Raw genomic sequence first — 23,287 nt, forward strand, 5'->3', positions numbered from 1 at the left:
AAACATGAAATCTAAAAAATTGTAAATAATCAGTAAAGAAGTCATGACTGTCGACTCTGTCGATAATAAACAATACAGTAAACTCTTCCAATTGAATAATTTTAGTCCACTTCGTAGAAGGAATTTAGTCATTAGATGTTTCAGTGTCATAACATATGCTTAAAGGATTAGGACATGACCGAGGTCCGAACGTTCGAGGCCGCAAAACGAGAGTAGGTCATTGGCAAAATGACTCGCCAGTTCAAGATACCAAGATCAACGAATTAAATGGTCAACGGTTAAATAAAGGATATAATAGCATGGACAATTTCTTTAGGAAAGTATTAATGAATAAAATAAAATGGAATAAAATATTGACGATGGCGAAATTTATGACAAATTAATTCATTATTTATCTCGTGGCTATATCTTCTACGCATTCAAAGGTAAAGAAACAATATTAGACGAAATGAGAACTCTCTCAATAAATGATTTCTAAGATAGGGTTTCCAAAGCTTTATCCTCGATCAAAGTCATGCCTACAACACAAATATTTTACATCGCTTTTCCACATGGGTAGGTGTTTATAAAATAAATTGATCTTAATCCTTGAGAAGTTATGATGTAAAAAGCTAGAAAATTATAATTTGATTACTCCATCAAGTTCAATTATAAATAATCAGATAGAATTTAAGCAATTTATGCAGAGTGTTTTAATTGTATGAAAACGCTTGTTAGAACAATCTTACACTGTTTTGAAAGATACATGTAATAAAAAGATCATCAGTATTTTTTTAAATAGGATTCTCTATTCTTTTTATACACCAATCAATTCATTTTTCCTATTTTTTATTTTCTTTGGTGATTCTTTATAAGGATAAACACATATGAATATTATTTTCAATCGTTTAATTATGTTTGTATTTAAAAGTTATATAGTTTGTATCATTATTAAATATACACAGTTCTATGAAATAACAAACATGTACAACGTAAATCTGTATTTATTGTTTACCGAATGAAAAGTTCTCATAGCTGATTCGACGAAAATGAAATCTATAGAAACGATACCACGTGGAGAATTTATTTTTACGTTGTTGGTTATTTTATACCTAACCTCATTCAATCACAATCAACAGTACGATACAATCTTTCGAACAAGAATTTAGGTTAGAACTGGTCAAATCGTTATTACGTTTTAGAATTTACTCATAGTTGCTACACATCTGCTACACGTCGTAGGTTATTCTATATCAACGAAACATTAAAATGTTCCGAACTGGATTGAGAACTGTACGTATTGCTCTAGGAACAAGAGCCTTTGCAAATGCACCGGCTCAAGAACAAGCGATTTCGACTGCTTTCAAAGTTCAAGATCCAAAAGATTTCAACGATCGCGTTAAAAACTCCAAAGTGCCTGTGATCGTTGATTTTTTCGCAACGTATGTAAAAATTGGACTGTCATAATGATTTTAATGATGAATTTATCATAATAAATTTAATTTGATTTATAGATGGTGCAATCCATGTCGTATGCTCACTCCTCGTATAGAATCGGTAATCGCAGAGAAACAAGGGAAAGTTTTACTGGCAAAGGTTGATATCGACGAGAATAGCGATCTTGCCTTAGATTACGAGGTTATTTCTTATTTTTATAAATTTATCACCTATCTTGAAATAATGAAAATAATAGAAATTTTATATATCTAGGTTGGCTCTGTTCCAGTCCTAATCGCAATGAAGGATGGAAAAGTTTTAGACAGAATTGTTGGTCTCCAGGATGTAGATAAACTTAAACAATTTGTAGATAAGTATTCAGAATAATGTAATCTAGTTTAACTGTAATTTTGTTGGAGTAACCTTATGATTACTAAAGTACTTGTATAATATTGTATGGTAATAAGTGTATAATACAGTATAACTTTTTATTTATATATATCTCCAGAATAAACCCATTGTAAGCTTCTCATATATATATGTGAAATAAATTGTTTTTAATATAATAAACAGATAAGATTTAATTGTTTAATTATTTACAAAAATTTGATATATCTATCTCATGAATAAGGGAACAAATAACTGGGATAATGTATAAAAAAAATGTAAAATAAATTTCAAAATGTAAAATAAATTTCACTAAAAGCATGAACTAGTTGATAGGTTTTAAGTATAATTTCAGATTATTTAGGTTTCGGTAGGTAAAGCTTGTAGAAGTTTTCTTGCCCTTTGATAAGCAATAGATTCTACCTCGTCTTTATTTTCTTCATTGTCTACTTTCCTTACAACATCCAAGCCTTTCTTTAAAAGTAGTTCTCGAGCCATTCCTTTACATCCTTCAAAATATTCTAAAACTATTGGAAAAATGTCATCTGGAATATGAGCTTTATCTAGCAAATTGTCAATTAACCAAATTTGCCTTATCTTTTCAAACTTCCATTCACTTCGTGCATATTTCCACTATAAATGAAGTTATCATAGGAAGAATTAAAAATTGTTTCATTTTGAATAATACCATTTTAAAAAAATAACATCATAAAAGAAACCTTTGAAACATAATTAAGTCCTTTCGTCATTGCTTCAATTCTATTGGCCATCCTTTTTTCATTCTTTCTTTGCTCAGCTTTTTGTTTTTTTAATTGCCTTTTAGAAAGCTGTTTTGAAGTTTTCAAGTTATTTTTGTAAATTTCTTCTGTATCATTTAAACCATTTGTTGTACATATACTATTAACAAAACAATTTTCATATATATAATTTAATGTAAAAAATAATTAAAATCTAAATATGAATATATAGTAATTTTTACTTTGCTTTCTTATTTGGTGATGATTCTTCATCGTTGTTCGTGTCTTCTACATGCAGATCCTCGTTTATCTCAGTATAAACGTTTTCCTCTTTGTCATCTTCAATTATTTTTTCATTAATGTTATCATCAATGTTGTTTCTTCTTTTTTCATTTTGTCTTTTACGTTTCATGTCCTGCTTATTCACGTTTTCCACTTGATTAGTATCACATGCAAAGGTATCAACATTGTTATCTATTTTATCTGTAATTTCTGTAAATGATAAATTCAAAATCTATAAACTCGTGTTATACAAAATCTTGAATAAAATTCATATCACATTTATGTATATAGGAACATGAATAAAATTTATTAAATATTCACTTTCTGATTTATAGTTCTTTTTCATTCGTTTTCCCGATTTTGAACTTATAACCTTAAATTTTGACGTACTTTCCAATCCCATCGTATAAATCACTTCAGTGTTCTATACATGAATATAATTCTGAATCTATAAAGTTGCAGCATTTAAAGTATTGATAATATTTTTGTAGCTGATACTAAATAAAAATTAAGCAACAAATATAAGAAAATAACTGTTTCTACAGTTAGTTATCGTTGAACATGTGTATGGACTGTGGACACGTTTGTTCGTAACATTAAATAACATTGAACGATAAAAGGACATCGAAAGTACAAATGTCTATAAATATCTAACTGATATTTATTATTTACAAAATAAAACGTAGAGAAAGAGAAATAATACCAAATATAATATATATATAATATTTGGTAAAATTAATACGTGAATTTCCAAATTAGACGTTGAGCAATTCTTATTTGTAAAAATGATGCATTTAAAATTGATAAAAAATGTTTTACATCTTGAAAGTAGCAAATCATTCTTAGAGAAGAGGTATATTTGAATACATGATACTCTCTTTTCTTGTATTAAATCTTTAAATTATTCGTATTAAAAAAGAGGTTAGGTTCTTTCAGTATTTTGAAACTATGATAAAAGTGACATTTTGTTTTAGGCAATCTTTTCTTCAAATATGTTCTACCTTACAATATAGTGTCAATTCAAAGAAAAAAGACGAAGATGACGGTGATTATGACAAGCCTTATAAATTCTCAACATCTAAAGCAGCAACATATCCTGCTAGATATACAATTGACGGTAAAAGTCGACCAACTTATGAAAGTCTAATTATAGGCTTAAGCTTAACTGCCTTTTTCATATACTTTGGTATTTTGAGGGAAGAAAATGATATTGATGAAGCTATGATCAAAAATATCGACCCAGCGATTGTTCAACAAATATATGGAAAACAAAAGGAAACGTATAAAACATGAAATTGAATAATCTAATAGAATCTAATTTAGTTAATGTTTACTTTAGAATTAAGTAAGATATATACACATGTATGTTCTTTGTTAAATAAAGCTATAAATGGGAATCTATAATGGATAAAGTAATTCACCCCACATTATATTGTTTATTATCTTATTCCATTCTATTGGTGGATGGCGATTAATTGTGTCTGGTATACACTTGTCCCATGTATAATGCCATGATGCTACTACCATTGTCATTATTAATATTATTGGATTTTCTGTTCTATTTGAATATACTTTAATATTAACAATACCTAGAACATACAAATCGTATAATTTGTAAGTAATCCAATAAATTGACAGCATTTGCAATTAATTGACAATTGATTAGAAGTATTTCACTTACTGCACGTGCTATAAGAATGAAATAACCACTTAAAAAATGTATATACAGGCATAACTTGAAGATAAAACTTCATTCTTGTCAGCAAACCTCCAAAACTGATTAGTGCTAATCTAAGCTGTAAAATGAACTTATGAATTTTTCAACCATAATCATAATCACAGTTTAATTATTTATAAGGTACCATGGTAAAAACTACATAATAAACCCAAGTTGTTGGCATAAGGAACAGTAGAATAGTAAACAATAGAGTTCCTACAAACAATTGATCAGGTTGATATTGGCAAGAATCAATTCTTTCTCTCAATGGATTCTTCTTTTTACCCAAAAATAGTCGAAACAAAGCAGTAATACCCTTTAATTGAATATTGAAAAGCCTGATAAAGAATTGAATTATTATTCAGTTTGCATTTTTGCAGTTTCTATATATTTATATACTATATATTTATCTAACTTATATATATACTTTCTATTTATCTAACTTATATATTTAGTACCTTGCAGCATATACATAGATACAATAAGCATGAAAACTGACAAGTGCTAGAAGATCAGCTGCTATTGCTATTTGAAATGTAATACCAAGCTTTCCAAATAATACCAATACTTCGAATGTAAAATCCATTACAGGTTTCATAAATATTAAGAATGTCCACCACATATGTATGTGGTATAGAAAAAATTTCCCAAGCATATTGTTTAAGGCATGATTTAATTTTAGACCAGCTGGTACACCCATTAGCCAGTTAATTAAGTCCTTCAAAAATGTGACAGCCTTCTGTAAAATATTTATATGTTAAAATATTACCATTAATTTAATATTATTTTCAATGTACATTTTAAAATTACCTCTGCATTATCTAAAAGTATCTGAGATGGAGATATGTATTCAAAGTAATTCAATAATAACTGTAATACTGAAATTCCCAATAACATATCTATTATTAATGCAAAAACATAATTACCAGTTTTCAAATTAAATTTTTTGTTCTTTATTACAGTGATTAACATCCATTTGACATTCTCCAACCATCCATTAAGATGCAAACCAAGAAAAGAATATTTTAAAACTGGTAATAACTTGTTGGTTATTTTGGCAAGAAAAAGGACTGGATAAAAGTATAAGAACATATGATACACAAGTAGTGTTTCTTTTACATATGTACATTTTCCTTTCTTCTGTATTTCTCTCTCAACTTGCTTGTTTTGTGTGATTTTCATTAACTCATAAAAATGGTCTCCAGATACTGCTTTTTGAGCAAATAATTCTGTTTCTCGAAATGCTGATTGATCATATACTATAATGGCTGTATGACAGTGTAAAGTAGAAATTTTTTTATTGTTCACAATAATACCTTTCAGACTGTAGTCATAAATATCACACTTAGAGTAAAATGTAGAATTCAAACATATATTAATCCAGTCTAAATATTTTTTATCTACATATCCTCTTTTGTGTTCGCTGCCAGAATAATATCCAATTATACTGGTACATTTCATTGTTTCTAAATTATCTACATTACATACACCAATGACATAAAATTTTTTTACTCCTGTATTATCATCATACACTATTTTACCAAACATGTATCCATGTTTTTCCTTGTAAAGCTTGTGTGGTAAAAAAATTAATAAACTTTTCATTGTAATTTTTCCTGTAATTTTTCATTAGTATAAAATACAATCACATAATGAAAACATTGTATTTATATATTGTTCCTTATCTGGACATAAATTCTCGTAAAAAGCATTAAACATCATAGAACATTTCTAATTTTTCAAAGCTCTATTTTCACTTTTCAAATATATTTATTTATAATATATACTTATATTTAATATCAGTTAATCTTCCACAATACTTATTGCTTTCGATAGATACGAGAGAATATCGCAAACAGCCACTTCAATTTTAGTTGAAATAAACTATATGAATATTAAATCTTGTTCGTGCATTGACGATATGTTGACAAGCGCTCAGCTGTTTCCGGTTTGCAAAAATACAGATGGCTCGATAGAAATCCGTGAAAACCCCGGCTAATTAGTTTTAATTAAATAAGCGATAGTTGGACTGACAGTACTGGAGTAAACAACGAGTGTGTGATGAGGCTTTAGCGTACGATATTCTCCTCCCTTTAATTTCCTTTTGGTTTAACGGATAATGTTGAAAGAAGAAGTTGAAACAAGCACGCCGAGAAATGGTGATAACTCGCACACGACTATACCGGATTCAAAAAGTAACGACGTGGCCAAAGAGTCGCATCAGAAGGTCGTGATAAAAGAGAGACCAACCAGCAAGATGTTCTCATACGCTAGAAAAATTATTCATTTTTTCCTTGCAATTATCTTGACCTTAGCTGCACTCCATAGTTCGTAAGTTTTAGGTTATAACGATTTTCTAGCTAAAAATTCATTAACTTTAATGTGATACTGTTATCTCACTTTAAACATGGTTTTATATTTTGGTACTGTGCAATAGATATTTCGTAACTTGAAAGTATGGTATCAATACTGTACGAATACAGTAGCAACAAGTCATGCTTGTTTTTATCTGATAGTATTATATGTGTCATTATTGTATATGTTGTATTATATGATGATTAATTTCATTGCAGTGCTCCCAAGGTATCAAAGCCTCCATTAGCTAAACCATTTTTTAATCAAAGTTCAATTGTCTTAGATTTTTATAAAGGACATTTAAGCGCTATGATAGAAAGAGTGACAGAAGCAGATTTTAGTTTTGTTATGTATTATGCTCCATGGGATGCAGAAAGCCAAGCTGTGCGTCAAGAATTTGAAATAGTTGCTCAATATTATCATTCACAGGTATCAAATATGTGTATATAATTAATTGTTTTATAATCATACAATAATAAGATTAAGATATTTTGTGTTCCCCAGATATTTTTTGCTGCTATTAATTGCTGGCATCCAAGCTCAGAATGTAGAGCTCAGTATAACAAAGTACAAAGCTACCCAGTACTGATGCTTTATCCTTCAAGGGATTCTGGTATAGAATACAGAGGTATACGTACATGGTCATATATGATAAAATTTCTTAATACAGTCATGAATCCAATTGTTAGGATAACACATAAAGAACAATTAACAGATTTACGTGTGAATTATGATGTAAGTATAAATAAATAATTTACATGTTGGATCTTAGTGTACATATTTATTTATAAAACAATGAGTTATTTGTTATTGTAATTGCAGGCTGTGGTAGTAGGTTATTTTAATTTTACTCGGTTAGATAAAACTCCTGGCTACAAAGAATTTTATAAAGCTGCCATAAGAACATTGGAAGGAGACTCTAATAGAGAATTGGCTTTTGCTGTTGTGACTAGTGCGTTATCTAGTGGAACGGAATATAATATCTATAAATTTCCATCTGCAAATTTATTTATGTGGGGCAGGTCACTAGTAAGTACATGAAAAGAGTTTTTATATTTGGGCAGTGGTAAATACATTGGATACATAAAGTAAAAACATTTGTATATATAACACGATTAAATGAGTTTGAGAATTCAAATGTATAGAGGTATCCAGAAGACTCTGAATGGACTTCCGAAAACATATTAAATTGGATTAGCAATTCTATTCATCAACCAGTTCTATGGCTGCAACCTCCTGGAGTAAAAGCATTAACATTAGCACCATATTTAAAGAAAGGGCCTGTACTTTTTCTTTTCACACCTCGTAATCCTTTGCATCCTGAAAATTACAATTTCAATTTAGTACGTAGCGTTGTAAACCTAATCGCGGTATTCAAAGGATATCTAATAAAAATTACATTGATCTTTTAGATCAGAGAGATTGGGCTCCAGTACTATAATTGTGAAGATAATGTTTTACCTAAGGAGATAATTCAGCGTCTCAGTTTCAAGCGTCGCAATGCTATTGCGAGGCATTCGGAGCGAAATACGTTTTGTGCAAAACTTTTGAAGGAAACCAAAAATCAAACAAACGATTTCACTACCAGCATCTCGATTCAAAAATGGATTAACGATAGTTGCTGTGTCAATGTTGTAATGAACAAATGTTCTTTATGTAAAAAGAACATATTAAATAATGCAAAAAGAGAAATGCCTGTTTGTAAACTTAATACTAATAAATTTTATCCCGTCTGTAAAGGTGCAGATATTTTCAAAGTTCCAGCTGTACAAAATCCACAGCAGACATATGAAATCTGTTGTAACGAAGATCCTACTACAATAAAATACCATGACAACTTTAAATCCAGGAGGTATAAAAGGAATTGTTTCTGTATTTTCTTTATTAGTTAATATTTTTACTTTTTTATTAAAAAATACAGAACATCGGCGTCTTCTACAAATGAAGAGGATGTACGATCTGCAGACGTAGTAAAACAAGCATATTTAAAATCTGAATGTAAAAGATGGATAACAGGAAACAGATATCATCAACCTGTATTTCCACGAGATAATCTTGAACATCCGAATATAAATTTAACAAAGTCAGTGTGTAAAATTAACAAAACCTTGACATTAATAGCGATCGATAGTTTACATTATTTTTACTTCGCGGAAGGCCTGGGCATAGACCTTTTAAGTAAGAAGGATAAGACCGCTGTTGTGATATTAGATGTTGCTGTAAGTATTTGAGTGTATTTTTATATTTTCATATTTTATATTTTATATATTATATTTTCGTAACTTCCTTTTTTAGCATGAGAGTCAATATGTCATGCAGGAGGATTTTAGTCGATATACACTTATACAATTTATAAATAATTATACCCAAGGCTTTTTACAACGCACATTACGTTCTAATAATTCAAGACGTTTTGTGCAAAAATTTAAGACTAAAGTTAGTTGTAAAACAAAGGACGTAAAAAGTGTGTGCATACCAGAATTGACAACTGAAACTTTCTTAGATACTATTTTAGATCCAACAAAGGTAAATTGGGAAGAGTAATGAACATATTATAATGTTACAAGATAATACCATAAAGAAAATATTAAATTTAATGATCTTTTTTAGGATGTGGTCGTAATGTACCACTCTCCTTATTGTGCATTTTGTAGCGCAATATTTTATGTGTACTTAACAGTAGCTCATTATTTACGCGAAATGGATCATCTTTTATTCGTAAAAGTAGACGGTGATAATAATGATTTACCATGGGAATATAATATGAATCGATTCCCATCTATTCTTTTTTTTCCTGCCAAAAGGTAATTATAATGGATTATTCGTGATTGTATTCTATAACAGTTCTCTAGTCTTCTTCGTTACAGAAAAGAGGATAGCACGGTGTATCCGTTTTCTCTGTCAGTTACAATACCGAATCTTGTGAATTTTATCTTAGCGAATTTGGATGGGGATTCGCATGTTGAAGCGCTTGTAAATATTTGCCAGTCTGGAGCCCGTATAGTTCCAGATGTGTGCATCGCTCGAACTCGTTGGCTGTGTCTAGATATTATTCAACAACTGCTTCGAGATTATCGAAAATTAATAAGACATATTACTCTACTGGGAAGATTAAGTGCTAGAAATAAAAGAAAAGTCATTTTACTGAAGTTGGCACACATTAAAGATATACACTTAATATTAGGTTCCACTATCGATCTCAGAGAAGATCAACACAAAGTAAAGCTTATCAGACAAAAATATAGGAAATATTATAAAAATATTAGGTTACTTGAGTTAGATAACAAAGTAAATAGTACTCAAGTGGGAGAGTTACATCAGGAACAAAATGTTCTTGAAAGGACAATGATTAAAAGCGAATTGTGATATCGATTTACAGATAGATATATTGCAATGAATGTTATTTTACTTAAGTCCTTTTATGAATTTGTACTAAATGTACAGTATATACCTCACAAATCATTTTATGTTATGAATGTAAAATATATCCAACTGAATTATATATGTCGCGTGCAAATGAGTATCACAACTTATTTAAATATCTTTGCATTGTTTTTATGGATATGTTTTAGAAAAATATTTCTTTATTACTTTGATACAAAACATTCCCTACTGAATGTTGCAAAAAATTGCGTATACAATTTTTTTCATACACTTGTAAAAAATGTATATTCATAATTTTTTATTTAAACTTTTATAACAATTTTGCAAGAAAAAGATATTTGTAACTGTCGTCCAAATGAAGATAGTAAGACATTGATAAGACTATTTTTTCCAGTACATTATAATTCTATACAGGGAGTGTACGTACATTAGAATTAGTCACCTTTGATTAATATTCATGACGTTTAATGTTAGAACAGAGAAATAAAACATACTACTGCAGATGTGCAATAGTAAGAAAATGACATATGCAGTAAACTATAACTTTCAAAATTTGTGTTTAAAAATGTAACATGTTTAGAGAAAATTAAGTAAGCTCTAGCTCTCTAATGTGGAATATCAATTTAATTCTTCATCTGGCATTGTGTGATTTGTGCATACATTTCCTAAAAATGTGTGTAACTTGTACATTTGTGTAAATATTGTTATATATTATAAGAATAAATACTATATGTTGGTATATATAATGATATTACGATAAATTAATATATTATTTGTTTATAAATAGATAAAACAAAGAGTAGACAAATTAATTATAATTACATAATGATTGCAACGAGCGATTAAAATATTAATTCATATCGTCTTGCAAATATCGTGATCATCTGAAAAGGTAAACAAATTTTTGTATATTTTAATCGTACAAAATTTATTGATAACACGATGAATTTATACAAAAACTAAAAATTTATGTTTATCGTATCACAACCTTATATGTACGAAGATCGGATTAAAAATGTGATAAAATAGCGTGGGCCGAAAGTGGTCGATGGGTCGCGTAATCTTGCGTTAGTCATTCTCCCCGTTTGCCTGATTTATTTATGGGTTGGGCTACTTATTCGATGTAATGAAATTCCTAGTAAAATGACGCGTGATAAGAAACTCGTTTCTTCTATCGATTTAATTGCTGATCTCTGATCAGTATATGGCATTGAGTTAAAGAATCGTTATTTTGATCATTTCCACGATCTTACGAGAATAAAATAATCTTAACAATCTTATTGTATTTAAGCATTTATACAATTCTATTAGTAATAACGTATATATTTTGTATAAGATATAAATTTTCCAATCCTTCATATATAGGTACAGAGGATAGATCGATGTTTAATTTAATAAATGTATTTAAATCATTTCGCTGAATACGTACCATAGATACGCATCTGTCTTGATTTTCCGTATCCTAAATTCATAATTCACGATATGAAAGTACAGTTATATTTTACAAGGTGCATAGACACGCGAAAGAAGTTCTGTTACGCGAATAAGATAAACGTCGTAATCTAAAAATTAGAACATGCATCTCTTTCTCAGTTGCCAAGACGAAAAGGCTTGAAAAATTTACAAAGAAGTGACAAGACTAACGAATTGTATAATTCAAATAACAAACTTTTGAACTCAAATTATACATTCGGAAGTATCAACTATGTTTCTTACTATTCGTAAGATCGATTAATTACTTAATAAACGATACATAAAAAAGATGACACGGTACAGAAAGACCGAAGAAGCCTGGAGATGGCGTAGCATTTGATCGGTCGAGTCCGGTGATTCCAGTGAAGCTCAGTAACTTCAAAGATGGAAGTAATCGTCAGCGCCTCCCAGCGAGCAGAATCATAAAAAGGAAGTCGGAGAAACATTCTGTTTCTTCGTGGTCTCCTCTCTATGTGATAGCATAACTGTATGATTGTGTGTACTGTGCCGCTGACAATGAGCCGCGGCGGTGACTGTGATAAGTGATCGTGTACCCTTCCTCGTCGCTAAACGCGTAGTGGCAGTGGAGAAAGATAGTACGTCGGCCAAGGAAAGAGTCTACCTCTTGATGACTCGCGCTTTACGCAAGGCGCAACGTAGCCGGAGCTCACAATTATGTTCGATGTACCGCCCAAGTTCTACGAGCTGTGTCGCCTTTGTTTATCGTCGGACGGTGTCAAATTGTCCATATTCGAAGAGGAAGGCGCCCAGCGGAACTTCGCCGATAAGATATTGACGTGCCTCTCGATTACGGTGAGTTTCGTCAAGAGTTTTCACCGGGTCCTCGTGCCGAGACGAAGATAAATCAGACGCGACCATCTGTGGTTCTCGCACTCGTCATCGTGTCTCCCTCTCTCCTACGCGCGCTCCTATCACTCTTACCTCGTCTCGATCACGCCTGCTCTCTCTCCACCGTCGTCTTCTATCTCTATTCACCTTACTATCTCAAGGGTGCGTGTGTGTGTGCGCGTGCCACGGGAGAAAGTTTGGCAAGAGATGTGTCCGCGAGATAAGCCGACTCACGGGGGATTTAAAATGGCAGTGATAAGCTCTGTGCTCCTCGCTTCTGCGGACCTCACGGAGAGGGGAGCAGCTCCTTATTTAGACGGCCTGTTATCAGGTTTCACACGCGGATTCCACGAGTCGCTGTCACATTTCACTCTATCCTATATTTCTCCTTTATCTTTGTTATTCGTAATTCGCACTCGTATATATGAACACTCTCTTCTTCTGGAGAAAAGCTCTGCTTCCGTTCAACCTACTTAGAAAAAAAATCGCCCGTTTTTATATTTATATTCCTCTTTGATATTTATCTTAAATTTTTGCCTGAAATTAGGACATTAGGATTCTGCGATTCTGTATTTTCGATTCTATATTTTACGTATTTGTATTAAACAAAATTACTTCCATTGTTTTTATATTGAAAGTTGTGTTTATATGATTAAGATTAAGGGGATTTGATTTAAGATGTAGTAATTATTGGCATTGCATTCCATACTGACTTCAATGTGTAACTATTACTATAGGAAATATTATAGAAATGAATTAGAGTTATTCTAATAAGATTATTATCACAGGTACTGAGTATGTATTGGTTGATCAGAAAAGCAATGATGTAATTGCATTTTATTCAGGTAAAAGATGGAGATTCTTTGCCACCAATCATTTGTCACCGGTGCGTGTACAAGTTGGATGTACTGCACAACTTCCGTGAAGTGTCACACAAATCTGATGTCATACTCAAACAGTACCTGGATTATGCCAAGCAGTTATCATCACACGATGATCAGGTAGTCAACAAATATTTTTTTTAAATGCCATGGATAGAGGAATATCGGAACATAGGGACATGGGTCATTAGATGATATGAATCATATTATTTTCTGGTTAAAAGAGTAAGACTTAATTTAACACAGTAGCATCAGTGAGCAGTCATTCCATTCTAAGTAATGATGCAACTGGAAATGTGCAATATGTGATTGTAGATAAGGATGTGCTTTAGCACATGTATATTCCATATATTGTAAACACACATTTAACACATACAACCTGCTGTTTATTTGCTTCTCTGCCCTGATATATCAGTAATTATGTAAGACACTTCAAGGTTTCCTTTAATGCAGTCTACTTTAACCTTATCAATTTGATAATAATTGCAGAACAGAAAAATATATGTGCGTAACTAATTATTTTCTTATAAATGTATTGTAATTAAGTATAATTAAGTACAAAGTGCAAATGTTAAAATAGTATTTCTAATTTGTTCTGATAGATGAGAATTTATGCAGAAATCAATAAAATATTTGCTTACTAGAATTTTAATAATAGTGCTGGATTGAATGAAATGAATGTGATAATTTAAAATTAAATTTTTATTTTTCTGCCCTCTTTTATATGTGGTTTCAAGTATTTCATATGTTTTAGTCAAATAAACCTGTAGTGTAAATAGTTATTTGCTTTTTTTCAGAAGAAATCTTTCTCCACTGCCAAAGTAGCAGGCTTAAGTCCTCTACAGTCATTTCTCCAATTGAACAAAACATTGTTCAATGAGGAGCCTAACTCTCCGGCCAGCATTAATCAAAACGTTATACCTCAGACTCAAACACATCATTTGGAGTTATGCACCAATGACATGCCTGAGCATGATAACATTAAGTGTGAACCAGAAGATGATACGTGTTCAAATAGTTCTGATCCAGACAGATTAGAAATAGAAGATCGAGATGAGCAGGATACTGAGGGGGAAGAAAATGGTTATGATATGACCATTAACAAAAGAATGAAAGTAGAAACAAATTACGAAGAATCAAAAACGAGTACCCCTAATCGCAGTCCAGTAAATAGAATGGATACACCAGAAAGTAATTGTTCAGATACAAATATTGATCAAGAAACAACAAAGTTGTGGCAAGCATTAGCAAAGTGAGTACAGAATTTAAAATTTGGTAGCAGGGTAGTTTATATCATACAATATTGATAAGACCATAAAGCTAAATTGTAATGTATAAATGTAGTTTCTGTTTATATGTTCTTGTTTATTTAATAAAACTATATGTATACAATCTCAAAGTTCAAACATAGATTTTTATTGACAGATTATATTATCTTTTGTTAAGACTATCCAAATATAATCTTGTGTGCTTAATACATATTTACCTTAGGATTATCAATGTAACTACTGTTTGTAACAGGCTGTTCCTCTAGAGATAAGAGTTTCTTTAAAGATAAAACTTAATTAATTACAGATTTCATATTGCACCTGAATTCTTATTATTACATTATTAGACTTTTTTGGAATTGGAAGAATGTATTCTTTGTTTTTACTTCTCATATAGCAACAGGAGTTTAGAGATTACTAGGACGAATGGTGACAAACTAAATAATGGATTTACTGGTGAAGCGACTAATTTACTGCGTTCCTTGATCAACAACAGACAAATCGGTATTACTGCTGTTGATTCGGACAGAATATCTCCGCAAATTAGGTTTTACAGAGACACCCAGGGGACAACGATCGAACGTACTGTACCCGACTGTTCTGTACTCAGCAATCGTACTAATGTTTCGTGTATAGAAAACAAGGTTTGTACACTTTAAGATATGATATTTTAATTCAATAATATAAATCTTTGTTACTGTATTTGAATCGGGGTTATTTTAAAATGTCATTAGGAATTTTTCTCAATTTACCTTTAGGATTTTCCAAATATATGTATTTACGAACTATAAATCGCGGTCAGATATTAATAAAATATACGATGTTATTATAGTAGCAGTAAAAGATAATTGTTTTTCCGGAATTATACCTTAAGAAAATACTAAGATTTATGAAAACATGGAAAATCTTTATTTTCTTTTATGTTCATACTTTCTTGACCCTGATCTTCGTGCAAATAAAGGTTCTTCCATGTGAAGTCCTTGCAGTTTGTTCAATGCAAATATCAGAAAAGAACTGCAGGTATAGAAAAGAGGACAGGTCAGGTGACCCTTGGGTGTCAAGGGGGATCCCTTTAGGATTATTCAGGTCCCATCTGCTCGCAGGTAAGAAACGTGGTAGGCCTTGTAGATAATAGATAACTGAGAAGCCCTTTGTGATAGGCCATAAGCGCTAAGTCCACCATGTCAACTCACTGTTAACAGATGTTCAGATAAGTTGAGTTTCTATAGATTTTTAAACGCGTTTTGTTCCGCATGAGAAATTCTTCAATTTATTCTATAATAAGAAACTGGATTGTAATATTCTTTGTACTATTTTCCGTTCTATTGCCTTTTTACCTTGATAACGGGTACCTGCAAGAAATTACTTTTAGCCTTCGGGAGGTTAAAAAGGTATATTCAGGAAATTTCGAATTATAAATTTTCTCTGCGTTACGATTTATCACGATTATGAACTAATGTTGCAATAATTACGGAATGGTTTTAAATGTAACAATAATAAATATGCAATGGTTTTCTAAAATATCTGTTAATCTGTAGGGTACATCCGTGGACAGTAATCCGTCAAGCCCTGCCAGTATCGGTCGGAAGGAGACCAAGTGTCGTAGAAAACAAAGTTATCCTAGTAAAGCTCCAATGAGTCCAGATGTCGTTAATTATCAACACGAATCTAATGAAGAGCAAGCACAAGACTTTACAGCGTGGTCAAATAAAATGAAGGGAAAGGTACGACCGGAATGATGACGAAATATATTATGGTAGAACGAAATGTTTTCTTTTTTTTTTTTTTTTTTTTTTTTTTTTTAAGGTGGAGGACCAAAAACAACAATTCGATCAACACAGTGGTAATATGGCGAAAAAGGTAGATATGTCCTGTACAAATTGCGGTACCATGACCACAACCATTTGGAGAAGGAATATGAAGGGGGAAATGGTTTGTAACGCTTGTGGACTCTATTACAAACTGCATGGAGTAAATCGTCCAGTTACCATGAGAAGGGACACGATACATACACGTAGACGCAGACCCAAAGGCGAGAAACCGACAAGGCATAGAAGTAGGCATTAGATACACTTGATAATTTAATAGGTTTTGCCAATATTTTGTTCCTTTTTTTTTATATATATATTTTCTTCTTTTTTTATTCAGAAAAAGGTGACTCAATTTTGGCACCACAATCAGAGCAAATGGATGCAGAAAGTGCGGATATGTTGGCAGCTCTTCGGCGACAAATTCAACCCCATTTGATGATGGCTGCATTAACGCCACCACGTATACCTGGTGCCCATCCACCAGCCCCTACCGCTCAACTTAATTATTCTCTTCCCTTACCTAGTTATATGATGCATGTAAGTATCATGAAACAATTCGATGAACGTTAATTTATAGACTAATAGGTTTAAACTTTTTAATATCTATATATCATAATAGCATGTAAAGGCAGAAGGGCGAGAACAATGTCATTTATCCACGGAGGCAGAAGAAACTGAAGCAGGAGATGAAGAGAATGTCTCGGACGTACCATTGAATTTGGTTGCGACGTCGTTATCCGAAGAAGCACACTGAAAACACTTCGACCAGTTTCAAAACGACTTCGTTATAGGTATATATATATATACATACATATATATACATACGTACATACATATATATATATATATATACATATATATATATATATATATATACATACGTGCGTGTGTATATATATATATATATATATATAAACACACACACACATATATATATATATATATATATATATATATATACATATATATATAACAAAGAATCTCTAGACAGAATAGTCTGTCCGGTGATACACAGGGTGTAAAAGACGAGATTGTTCTCCTTCTCCTTTCTGTCACTGATTCTCGTCCATGATTCTCTTTTTTGGACTCTCCTTTTCTCTCTTTTCCTCTTTTCCTCTTTCCCACGGTCTCGAGAAATTTGAAGTGGTAGAATATTGGGATGTGTATTTATCCCTTGAGCTACCAAGCCCGTGGTGCAGAGCGCACGAAGGAACGATGATATTAAATACGCAGTATTAATTACGTGGTTATTCAAAATATGTACATATATATACACGATATATACGAATACGAAGAATATTTTTATACAAAATTTTCTACGCTTGCAGCTATAGAGAGCGACGGGCGATCGTTGTACATACACGCGCAAATTGTTCTTTCGGTGTCGCACGTATTTTACGCGTTAAAAAGGAATGGTGGTCGTTGTCTGTTTTCTTAGTGACGTAAGAAATTCAGTCACCAGTGAAAGTTTTTAGAACGGTGCTAGATTACTGTTCGGGAAGGCTTAGAAATAAAGAAGAAGAAGCAAAAAATGAAGATTTGTCACTAAAAGATTAGTGAACAAAATTTAACCGTTTTGTTCCACGGGCTTTTAGCTGTCAGTGATGTTACAATCATAATTGTCTCGTTGTTTTGCGTAATATTCAAGCTAAAAAACGAACGTCCCTCAACTAAACTTAACTAGTAAACAAAATCTATTTTTAATTGGATTTAATAACGAGTGAAATCTTATTAATCCAAACTGAAGAAATGGAAGGAAATCAATGGAACAGAAAAACGGTTGCAATGTGGCAAATATTTACTAAAGAAACAAATATTCGATACATATTTTGTAACTTGAGCTTTGCCACATTACAGTTTTGCCAGTATCATTTTTAAAGATTATATTCTAGTGGCCTTTCAACGATTCATCTCTTTTCTCTTCCCCTTTTTAGCTCTTATTGCAGTAAATGCAGATAATTTAATTACAGATACGATCTTAATTTAGATGATGTAGATACTTTTTTACATGAGCACGAGACTGCCGGTGTAAACACATTTAAATACTCTTTCTACCATTTACGTATTTTTCCCCCTCCCTTCTTCTCTACGTATTGAAAAAGTTTGTCGACTGTTCATGCAGTCGTCGATGATTTGTACTTAATAGACAAGGCAGCACACCACCATATAAGCTAAGACTCCGAAAGCAATAAAAACGCGATGGTACGTAGAATAGATTGTCGTCATACAATACTCGTTTGCGTGCTCTCTCGACGGCATACATAAATTTCAGGAACTAATACTTAGATAACATTCATTTATATGCCAGACGTTAAAAATAACAAATTTTATTGCTCCACAATTGCTGTAGGTATGTTTCACATATTCCACAGTCTCCCTTTAAATTTCTTCCTTAACTCTGTTTAATTTTATTTTCATATTGTAAAAAAGCCAAGAAAACAATGGATATTTTGATGTAGATAAACAAAATTGTTTGCTTTTCTAAGGGTTATCACTGATCTATATTTTCCAGAATGTACAGATCACACATTAATAAACAGGTATTAAGCAACCCTAAATACCACTTAATACGATGGCCAGTGCATCTACTCATGTATCGTTATATCTAACATTGTATACCTAAACAACTTTGCCAAAAATAGATTTAGTCTATGTAACATAGAGTATAGTTAAGGGCATATGATAAAAATTAACGTTTTATCTTTCTCTTTTACAACCTCATATACAGCATTTACATATTTCTCCTTTATTTTTCTCCCTCTTCTTACAGCTCTTCTTATCAGTGATACCTCTTGGCATACACTGCTTTACAGAGCTTTTAAATTCACTTACAGTGATTAGTGGAGCAACTTAGCTTTAGTCGTTATCAAAGGAGCCTTATGGATACACTCGTATAAATATATATATACACACAAACACAAATGATACACGCATATTACACATACACTCACACAAGTACTACATGCATAGATACAGTGTTCTATGCTATTATACGAGTATGAATGATACCACAAATCAGTGCTATTGCTTTCCTTTTTTAAACTTTTAAGTCTTTAAGCTTTTAACTTATACTAAGATTATGAAAATAAATAATACATTCATATTTTATTTTATATTTTTTAGAATTTTCAATCAAATCTCCGAACGATTACGGTTTAATGTATAACAAAAGCTAATTTATATTCTTTATATTTTTAATATATATAATATTCTTTTATACATATTTTTTAAATATGAATGGCATTGAAGATGTGGTATCTTTACATTGATAACACGAGTATTGGAGGAAGAGGCATAAATTATGATGAGGTTTCACAATAGTTGCGATCCAAATAACAGATTGCTAAACTTTTCTCTCGTACGTCGAAATGATCCTTCCATTTAGTACGTATTCGATACACTTCCTGTTTTATAAGCAGGTTGAGAGGTAACATATCTTTTAAATAAGTTTTAACAAGTGTACATTCTACATATTTTATTTACTTTTATTGTAAAACGAATTTGTAAATATCTTTCAAAATTTCAGTGTCTTTTTTACAGACATCAGTTGTATGAACTGTGAGTTTCGTATAGGTAAAAAACTTTTCTATTTTTAAGCGGTATATACTACTTATTTAAAAGATACGTGATACACATTTAGGCTTAAACATCTTACTAAGGGACGAAAGTAATCAGCTACTAAAGTACGTAGGGCCTTGACTTCTCTTGGTCAAGCTATAGATCGCCAGTTTTTTTTAAATTCTGTTCATAGAACATTTTAGAATACCATTTTTTTAAGTGTACCATACGTGAAGAGAATGAACTTATTTATGAAATAACATTGATAGAAAGAAGTGAAAGCAATGGACAGTTATTTTGTTAGGCATTTTTTTTCTCTCAGTTATAAATATTTGGCTCGACGTAGCTTGTTAAATAACAAAAAAAGCATAACTATTATTATCCTTATATTTTTTTTAATTACTATTATTATTATTATTATTATTATTATTATTATTATTATTATTATTATTATTATTATTATTATTATTACCATTGTAGATGCGTAAGTAGAATTAGATTTGAGCTCTCTACTAATTCTGGAACTAGAGGATATTTTTTATAATTATTAGAATCGAGAAATCGAGTATTGCTATTATATATATATATATATATATATAAATATATATATATATAAATATATTAATATTATTGATATATCAATTTCAATAAACTTTGAGGACATTACGATCCTTTTTAAATAAGATTTAGTTGCAAGACCGCCACTCGTCACGGCTCGTTTTTTCTTTTTTTTTTTTTTTTTTTTTTTAACCATAATGAACGAAATAAAAAAATAGCTGAGGCTTCTTATAGATTTTTTTTTATGTATCAGTATTCTACGCGTTTGACTTTAGCTGTTAAGAGTTTTAACCAACACTACTTAAAGGAATCCCCGATGGCGAGATTTGTCTTACTTAATTATTAAATTATTTAGTAATTTTCCCTCTTGAGTCCTTCCCGTGTCCTTCTACTCCTATTTTTCCCCGTCCTTTTCCTTCGTCCTTGTTTTGTACGTCTATTTTTACATAAGTGACCCTCCCCTGAATAATTATTTAAACTATAATTTATTGTATTCACCGTTTTTTGCACCGACGTTAACGTAGGACATTTTCTTTTTCTTTTTTTTTTTTTTCTTGGCAACGACTGGCTTAATTTATTGTTTCTACATTGTACTTTATACGAGTTTCGCTCTCTCTTTTTTCTTCTTCCTTCCTTTCTTTCTTTCTCTTTTCTTTCCTTTGCATTCTTTCTTTTATCTTTTGTAAAATGAGAGACAGAACAATTACACGCGTTAGCTAGTAATGATCAGGCACTGCGCGTGTGGTTATTCCCACCTTTTCTGCGAGACACACTCGGTTTTATGCGGTACGAGATGCGGACGGTCAATGCTTTAGGTGCCTTCACCTGGAGATTTCGTTGAATACAGATGCTCACGTGCACGTTACTAACGCGTCGAAAACGCCACTTATTGTAATGATTTCTACTCTCGATCCATCCGCTTCTCTCCTCACCCTCGCGAAACACGTGTGCCTCTACGAACTATTAATAATATTTCTTCAAATTCGAGTCGCTTATTAACGGGTACGAGAAAAAAGAAAAAAAAAACGAAAAAAGGAAGAAAGGAAGAGAAAAATAGTCAATGACTGTCTGATTATATACGATATATGTATATAATTAATTACCGAAATGGTGAGCTGGAGTGAGATCAAAGCGATGGATCGAGAGTAGGCGAGATCACTCCGAGGTGCTTCGTCACCACGTGCACATCTTCGTTGTTAATCTTCGATAATCATAGGAGGCCGTTTTTTTTAGAAAAAAAAATCGCGGCTACGGAGCATCTCGTGTCCACGATGAACAAATGTATACGAAAGTCTCGAGGATAAGAAACAAAAATGATATGAGACAAAGAAATGCATAATTGTACATGACAAATGGAGAGAGAGAGAGAGAGAAAGAGAGAGTGAGAGAGAGAGAGAGAGAGAGAGAGAAAGAAAGATAGAGAGAGAGAAGGGGTTTTCGCGGAAAGATGGAAAATGTAAAATAAATAAGGGGTGAATCGTCGATACCTCTCTGCGGCTTGCGTTGAAAAATAATTAATTATTAACTCGCAGCACTGTTCCGTCCGTCTGCGCGACCGTGAATCTTTTGATTTCGCCGAGATTTCCTTGGTCGAAGTCCTAAGTCACACATAAATACACGTATTACACACACACACACATACACGTTACACGCGTAGAGGCGCGCATTAAACATACACAATTTACATTAATGCATAAGAGAAACTTACGTACACACGATAAGTATATAAACGGTAAAGAGAAGAAGCGATAATAGAGGCGTAAATCGTAAAACATTGTGAAAAAGGTTTAAAAAAAAAAAAGAAAAAAAAAAGAGGAATAAAAATACACACTGTAAGAAACTGGAAGCGCTAAGACCCCTTCCCCAGTTCTTACATCGAGTATTAAATCTGTACTAATCGACTGAGTATTATTTTTATATCGAGCGTAATAATATTAATAAACGGATATAAATTAAAACGTGAGACAGAGAATGATGGATTAAATCGTACGTGAAGCCGAGAGAGAACTATTGTAAAGGCAGCGGATGCGTTCTCTTTTTCTTCTTCCCTTTTTCGAATTTCGACTTAGAGTTGAAAGCGCATGACATTTGTACGCTACAAGCGAAGAAACGAAATTAAGAAGGCGAAGGAAAAGGGGAGAAGGAAAAGGCATGCGATTGATGATTGTGAATGCCCTGATTACAATATTTTGTATACAACCACAATGCGAACTGAGCGGAGAAAGAAACAATTACGAACGAGAGAAATGACAAAGAAATGGAGGGAGAGAGATAATTAATTAACGACGGAAGATTGTAAAGCAAGATCTGATGAACCAGCGTCTGTTTTTTTTTTTTTTTCGTAGGAGCGTTACGGAGCTTTGATCGGCCAGAAACTAACTTACAACAAAAAGAGAAAAGGAAAACTCGATATGTAATATCGTATTATACGTTTATTACATATGCGACGTAGCAATAGATAAATGACGATAAAAAGAAATATGAAAAGAGAAAATGAATTACTTTTGTATTCACGGTTATCTACGATAATAAGTTAGTTCGGGCTAAGGCCAGCAGCTGTTGAGATTATTCATGGTTGTGTGTATCATTATAAGTATTTTGAATTGTTGAA

At 31.8% G+C, this 23,287-nt stretch overlaps 5 protein-coding genes and 1 long non-coding RNA gene across 9 annotated transcripts; 4 read left to right on the forward strand and 2 right to left on the reverse strand.

Moving 5' to 3' along the window:
• Positions 1–1,098: 1,098 nt before the first annotated feature.
• On the forward strand, positions 1,099–2,000 carry LOC100644780 (thioredoxin, mitochondrial). The gene is made up of 3 exons (XM_048411729.1): positions 1,099–1,421; positions 1,494–1,617; positions 1,690–2,000. Exons 1-3 carry the CDS (start codon positions 1,249–1,251, stop codon positions 1,801–1,803), a joined length of 411 nt encoding a protein of 136 aa, XP_048267686.1. The 5' UTR covers positions 1,099–1,248; the 3' UTR covers positions 1,804–2,000.
• Positions 1,884–6,340, reverse strand: LOC100642225. Of its 2 annotated transcripts, XM_012316261.3 has the most exons (9): positions 5,466–6,340; positions 5,350–5,360; positions 4,998–5,278; positions 4,685–4,877; positions 4,504–4,618; positions 4,244–4,411; positions 2,783–3,032; positions 2,523–2,700; positions 1,884–2,436 (listed from the first exon to the last, which is right to left on the reverse strand). In XM_012316261.3, exons 1-9 carry the CDS (start codon positions 6,142–6,144, stop codon positions 2,164–2,166), a joined length of 2,148 nt encoding a protein of 715 aa, XP_012171651.2. In that variant the 5' UTR covers positions 6,145–6,340; the 3' UTR covers positions 1,884–2,163. The 2 variants fall into 2 exon arrangements, with proteins under 2 accessions (XP_012171651.2, XP_012171650.2); XM_012316260.3 differs by having other exon boundaries at positions 5,350–6,340.
• On the forward strand, positions 3,139–4,223 carry LOC100646681. The gene is made up of 2 exons (XM_003400734.4): positions 3,139–3,675; positions 3,797–4,223. The coding sequence occupies exons 1-2, from the start codon at positions 3,608–3,610 to the stop codon at positions 4,113–4,115; spliced, it is 387 nt and encodes a 128-aa protein (XP_003400782.1). The 5' UTR covers positions 3,139–3,607; the 3' UTR covers positions 4,116–4,223.
• A 318-nt stretch (positions 6,341–6,658) lies between the features above and the next one.
• LOC100643059 (thioredoxin domain-containing protein 11) lies at positions 6,659–10,396 on the forward strand. Of its 2 annotated transcripts, XM_048411725.1 has the most exons (11): positions 6,659–6,870; positions 7,113–7,323; positions 7,399–7,629; positions 7,717–7,923; positions 8,040–8,237; positions 8,307–8,550; positions 8,635–8,746; positions 8,816–9,113; positions 9,190–9,420; positions 9,505–9,698; positions 9,762–10,396. In XM_048411725.1, exons 1-11 carry the CDS (start codon positions 6,659–6,661, stop codon positions 10,258–10,260), a joined length of 2,637 nt encoding a protein of 878 aa, XP_048267682.1. In that variant the 3' UTR covers positions 10,261–10,396. The 2 variants fall into 2 exon arrangements, with proteins under 2 accessions (XP_048267682.1, XP_012171648.2); XM_012316258.3 differs by having other exon boundaries at positions 8,307–8,746.
• LOC105666472 lies at positions 10,263–11,849 on the reverse strand. The gene is made up of 4 exons (XR_002308370.2): positions 11,708–11,849; positions 11,267–11,413; positions 11,101–11,162; positions 10,263–10,943 (listed from the first exon to the last, which is right to left on the reverse strand). It is a non-coding gene; the product is annotated as an uncharacterized LOC105666472 (long non-coding RNA).
• A 577-nt stretch (positions 11,850–12,426) lies between these two features.
• On the forward strand, positions 12,427–20,866 carry LOC100646437 (transcription factor stalky). Of its 2 annotated transcripts, none has more exons than XM_003400645.4 (8): positions 12,427–12,564; positions 13,446–13,601; positions 14,279–14,733; positions 15,147–15,393; positions 16,288–16,473; positions 16,556–16,805; positions 16,898–17,097; positions 17,180–20,866. In XM_003400645.4, exons 1-8 carry the CDS (start codon positions 12,427–12,429, stop codon positions 17,312–17,314), a joined length of 1,767 nt encoding a protein of 588 aa, XP_003400693.2. In that variant the 3' UTR covers positions 17,315–20,866. The 2 variants fall into 2 exon arrangements, with proteins under 2 accessions (XP_003400693.2, XP_012171655.2); XM_012316265.3 differs by having other exon boundaries at positions 14,282–14,733.
• The last annotated feature ends 2,421 nt before the right edge of the window (positions 20,867–23,287 follow it).

This window comes from Bombus terrestris, chromosome 14 (assembly GCF_910591885.1).
Source record: "Bombus terrestris chromosome 14, iyBomTerr1.2, whole genome shotgun sequence".
Taxonomy (NCBI): Eukaryota; Metazoa; Arthropoda; class Insecta; order Hymenoptera; family Apidae; genus Bombus; species Bombus terrestris.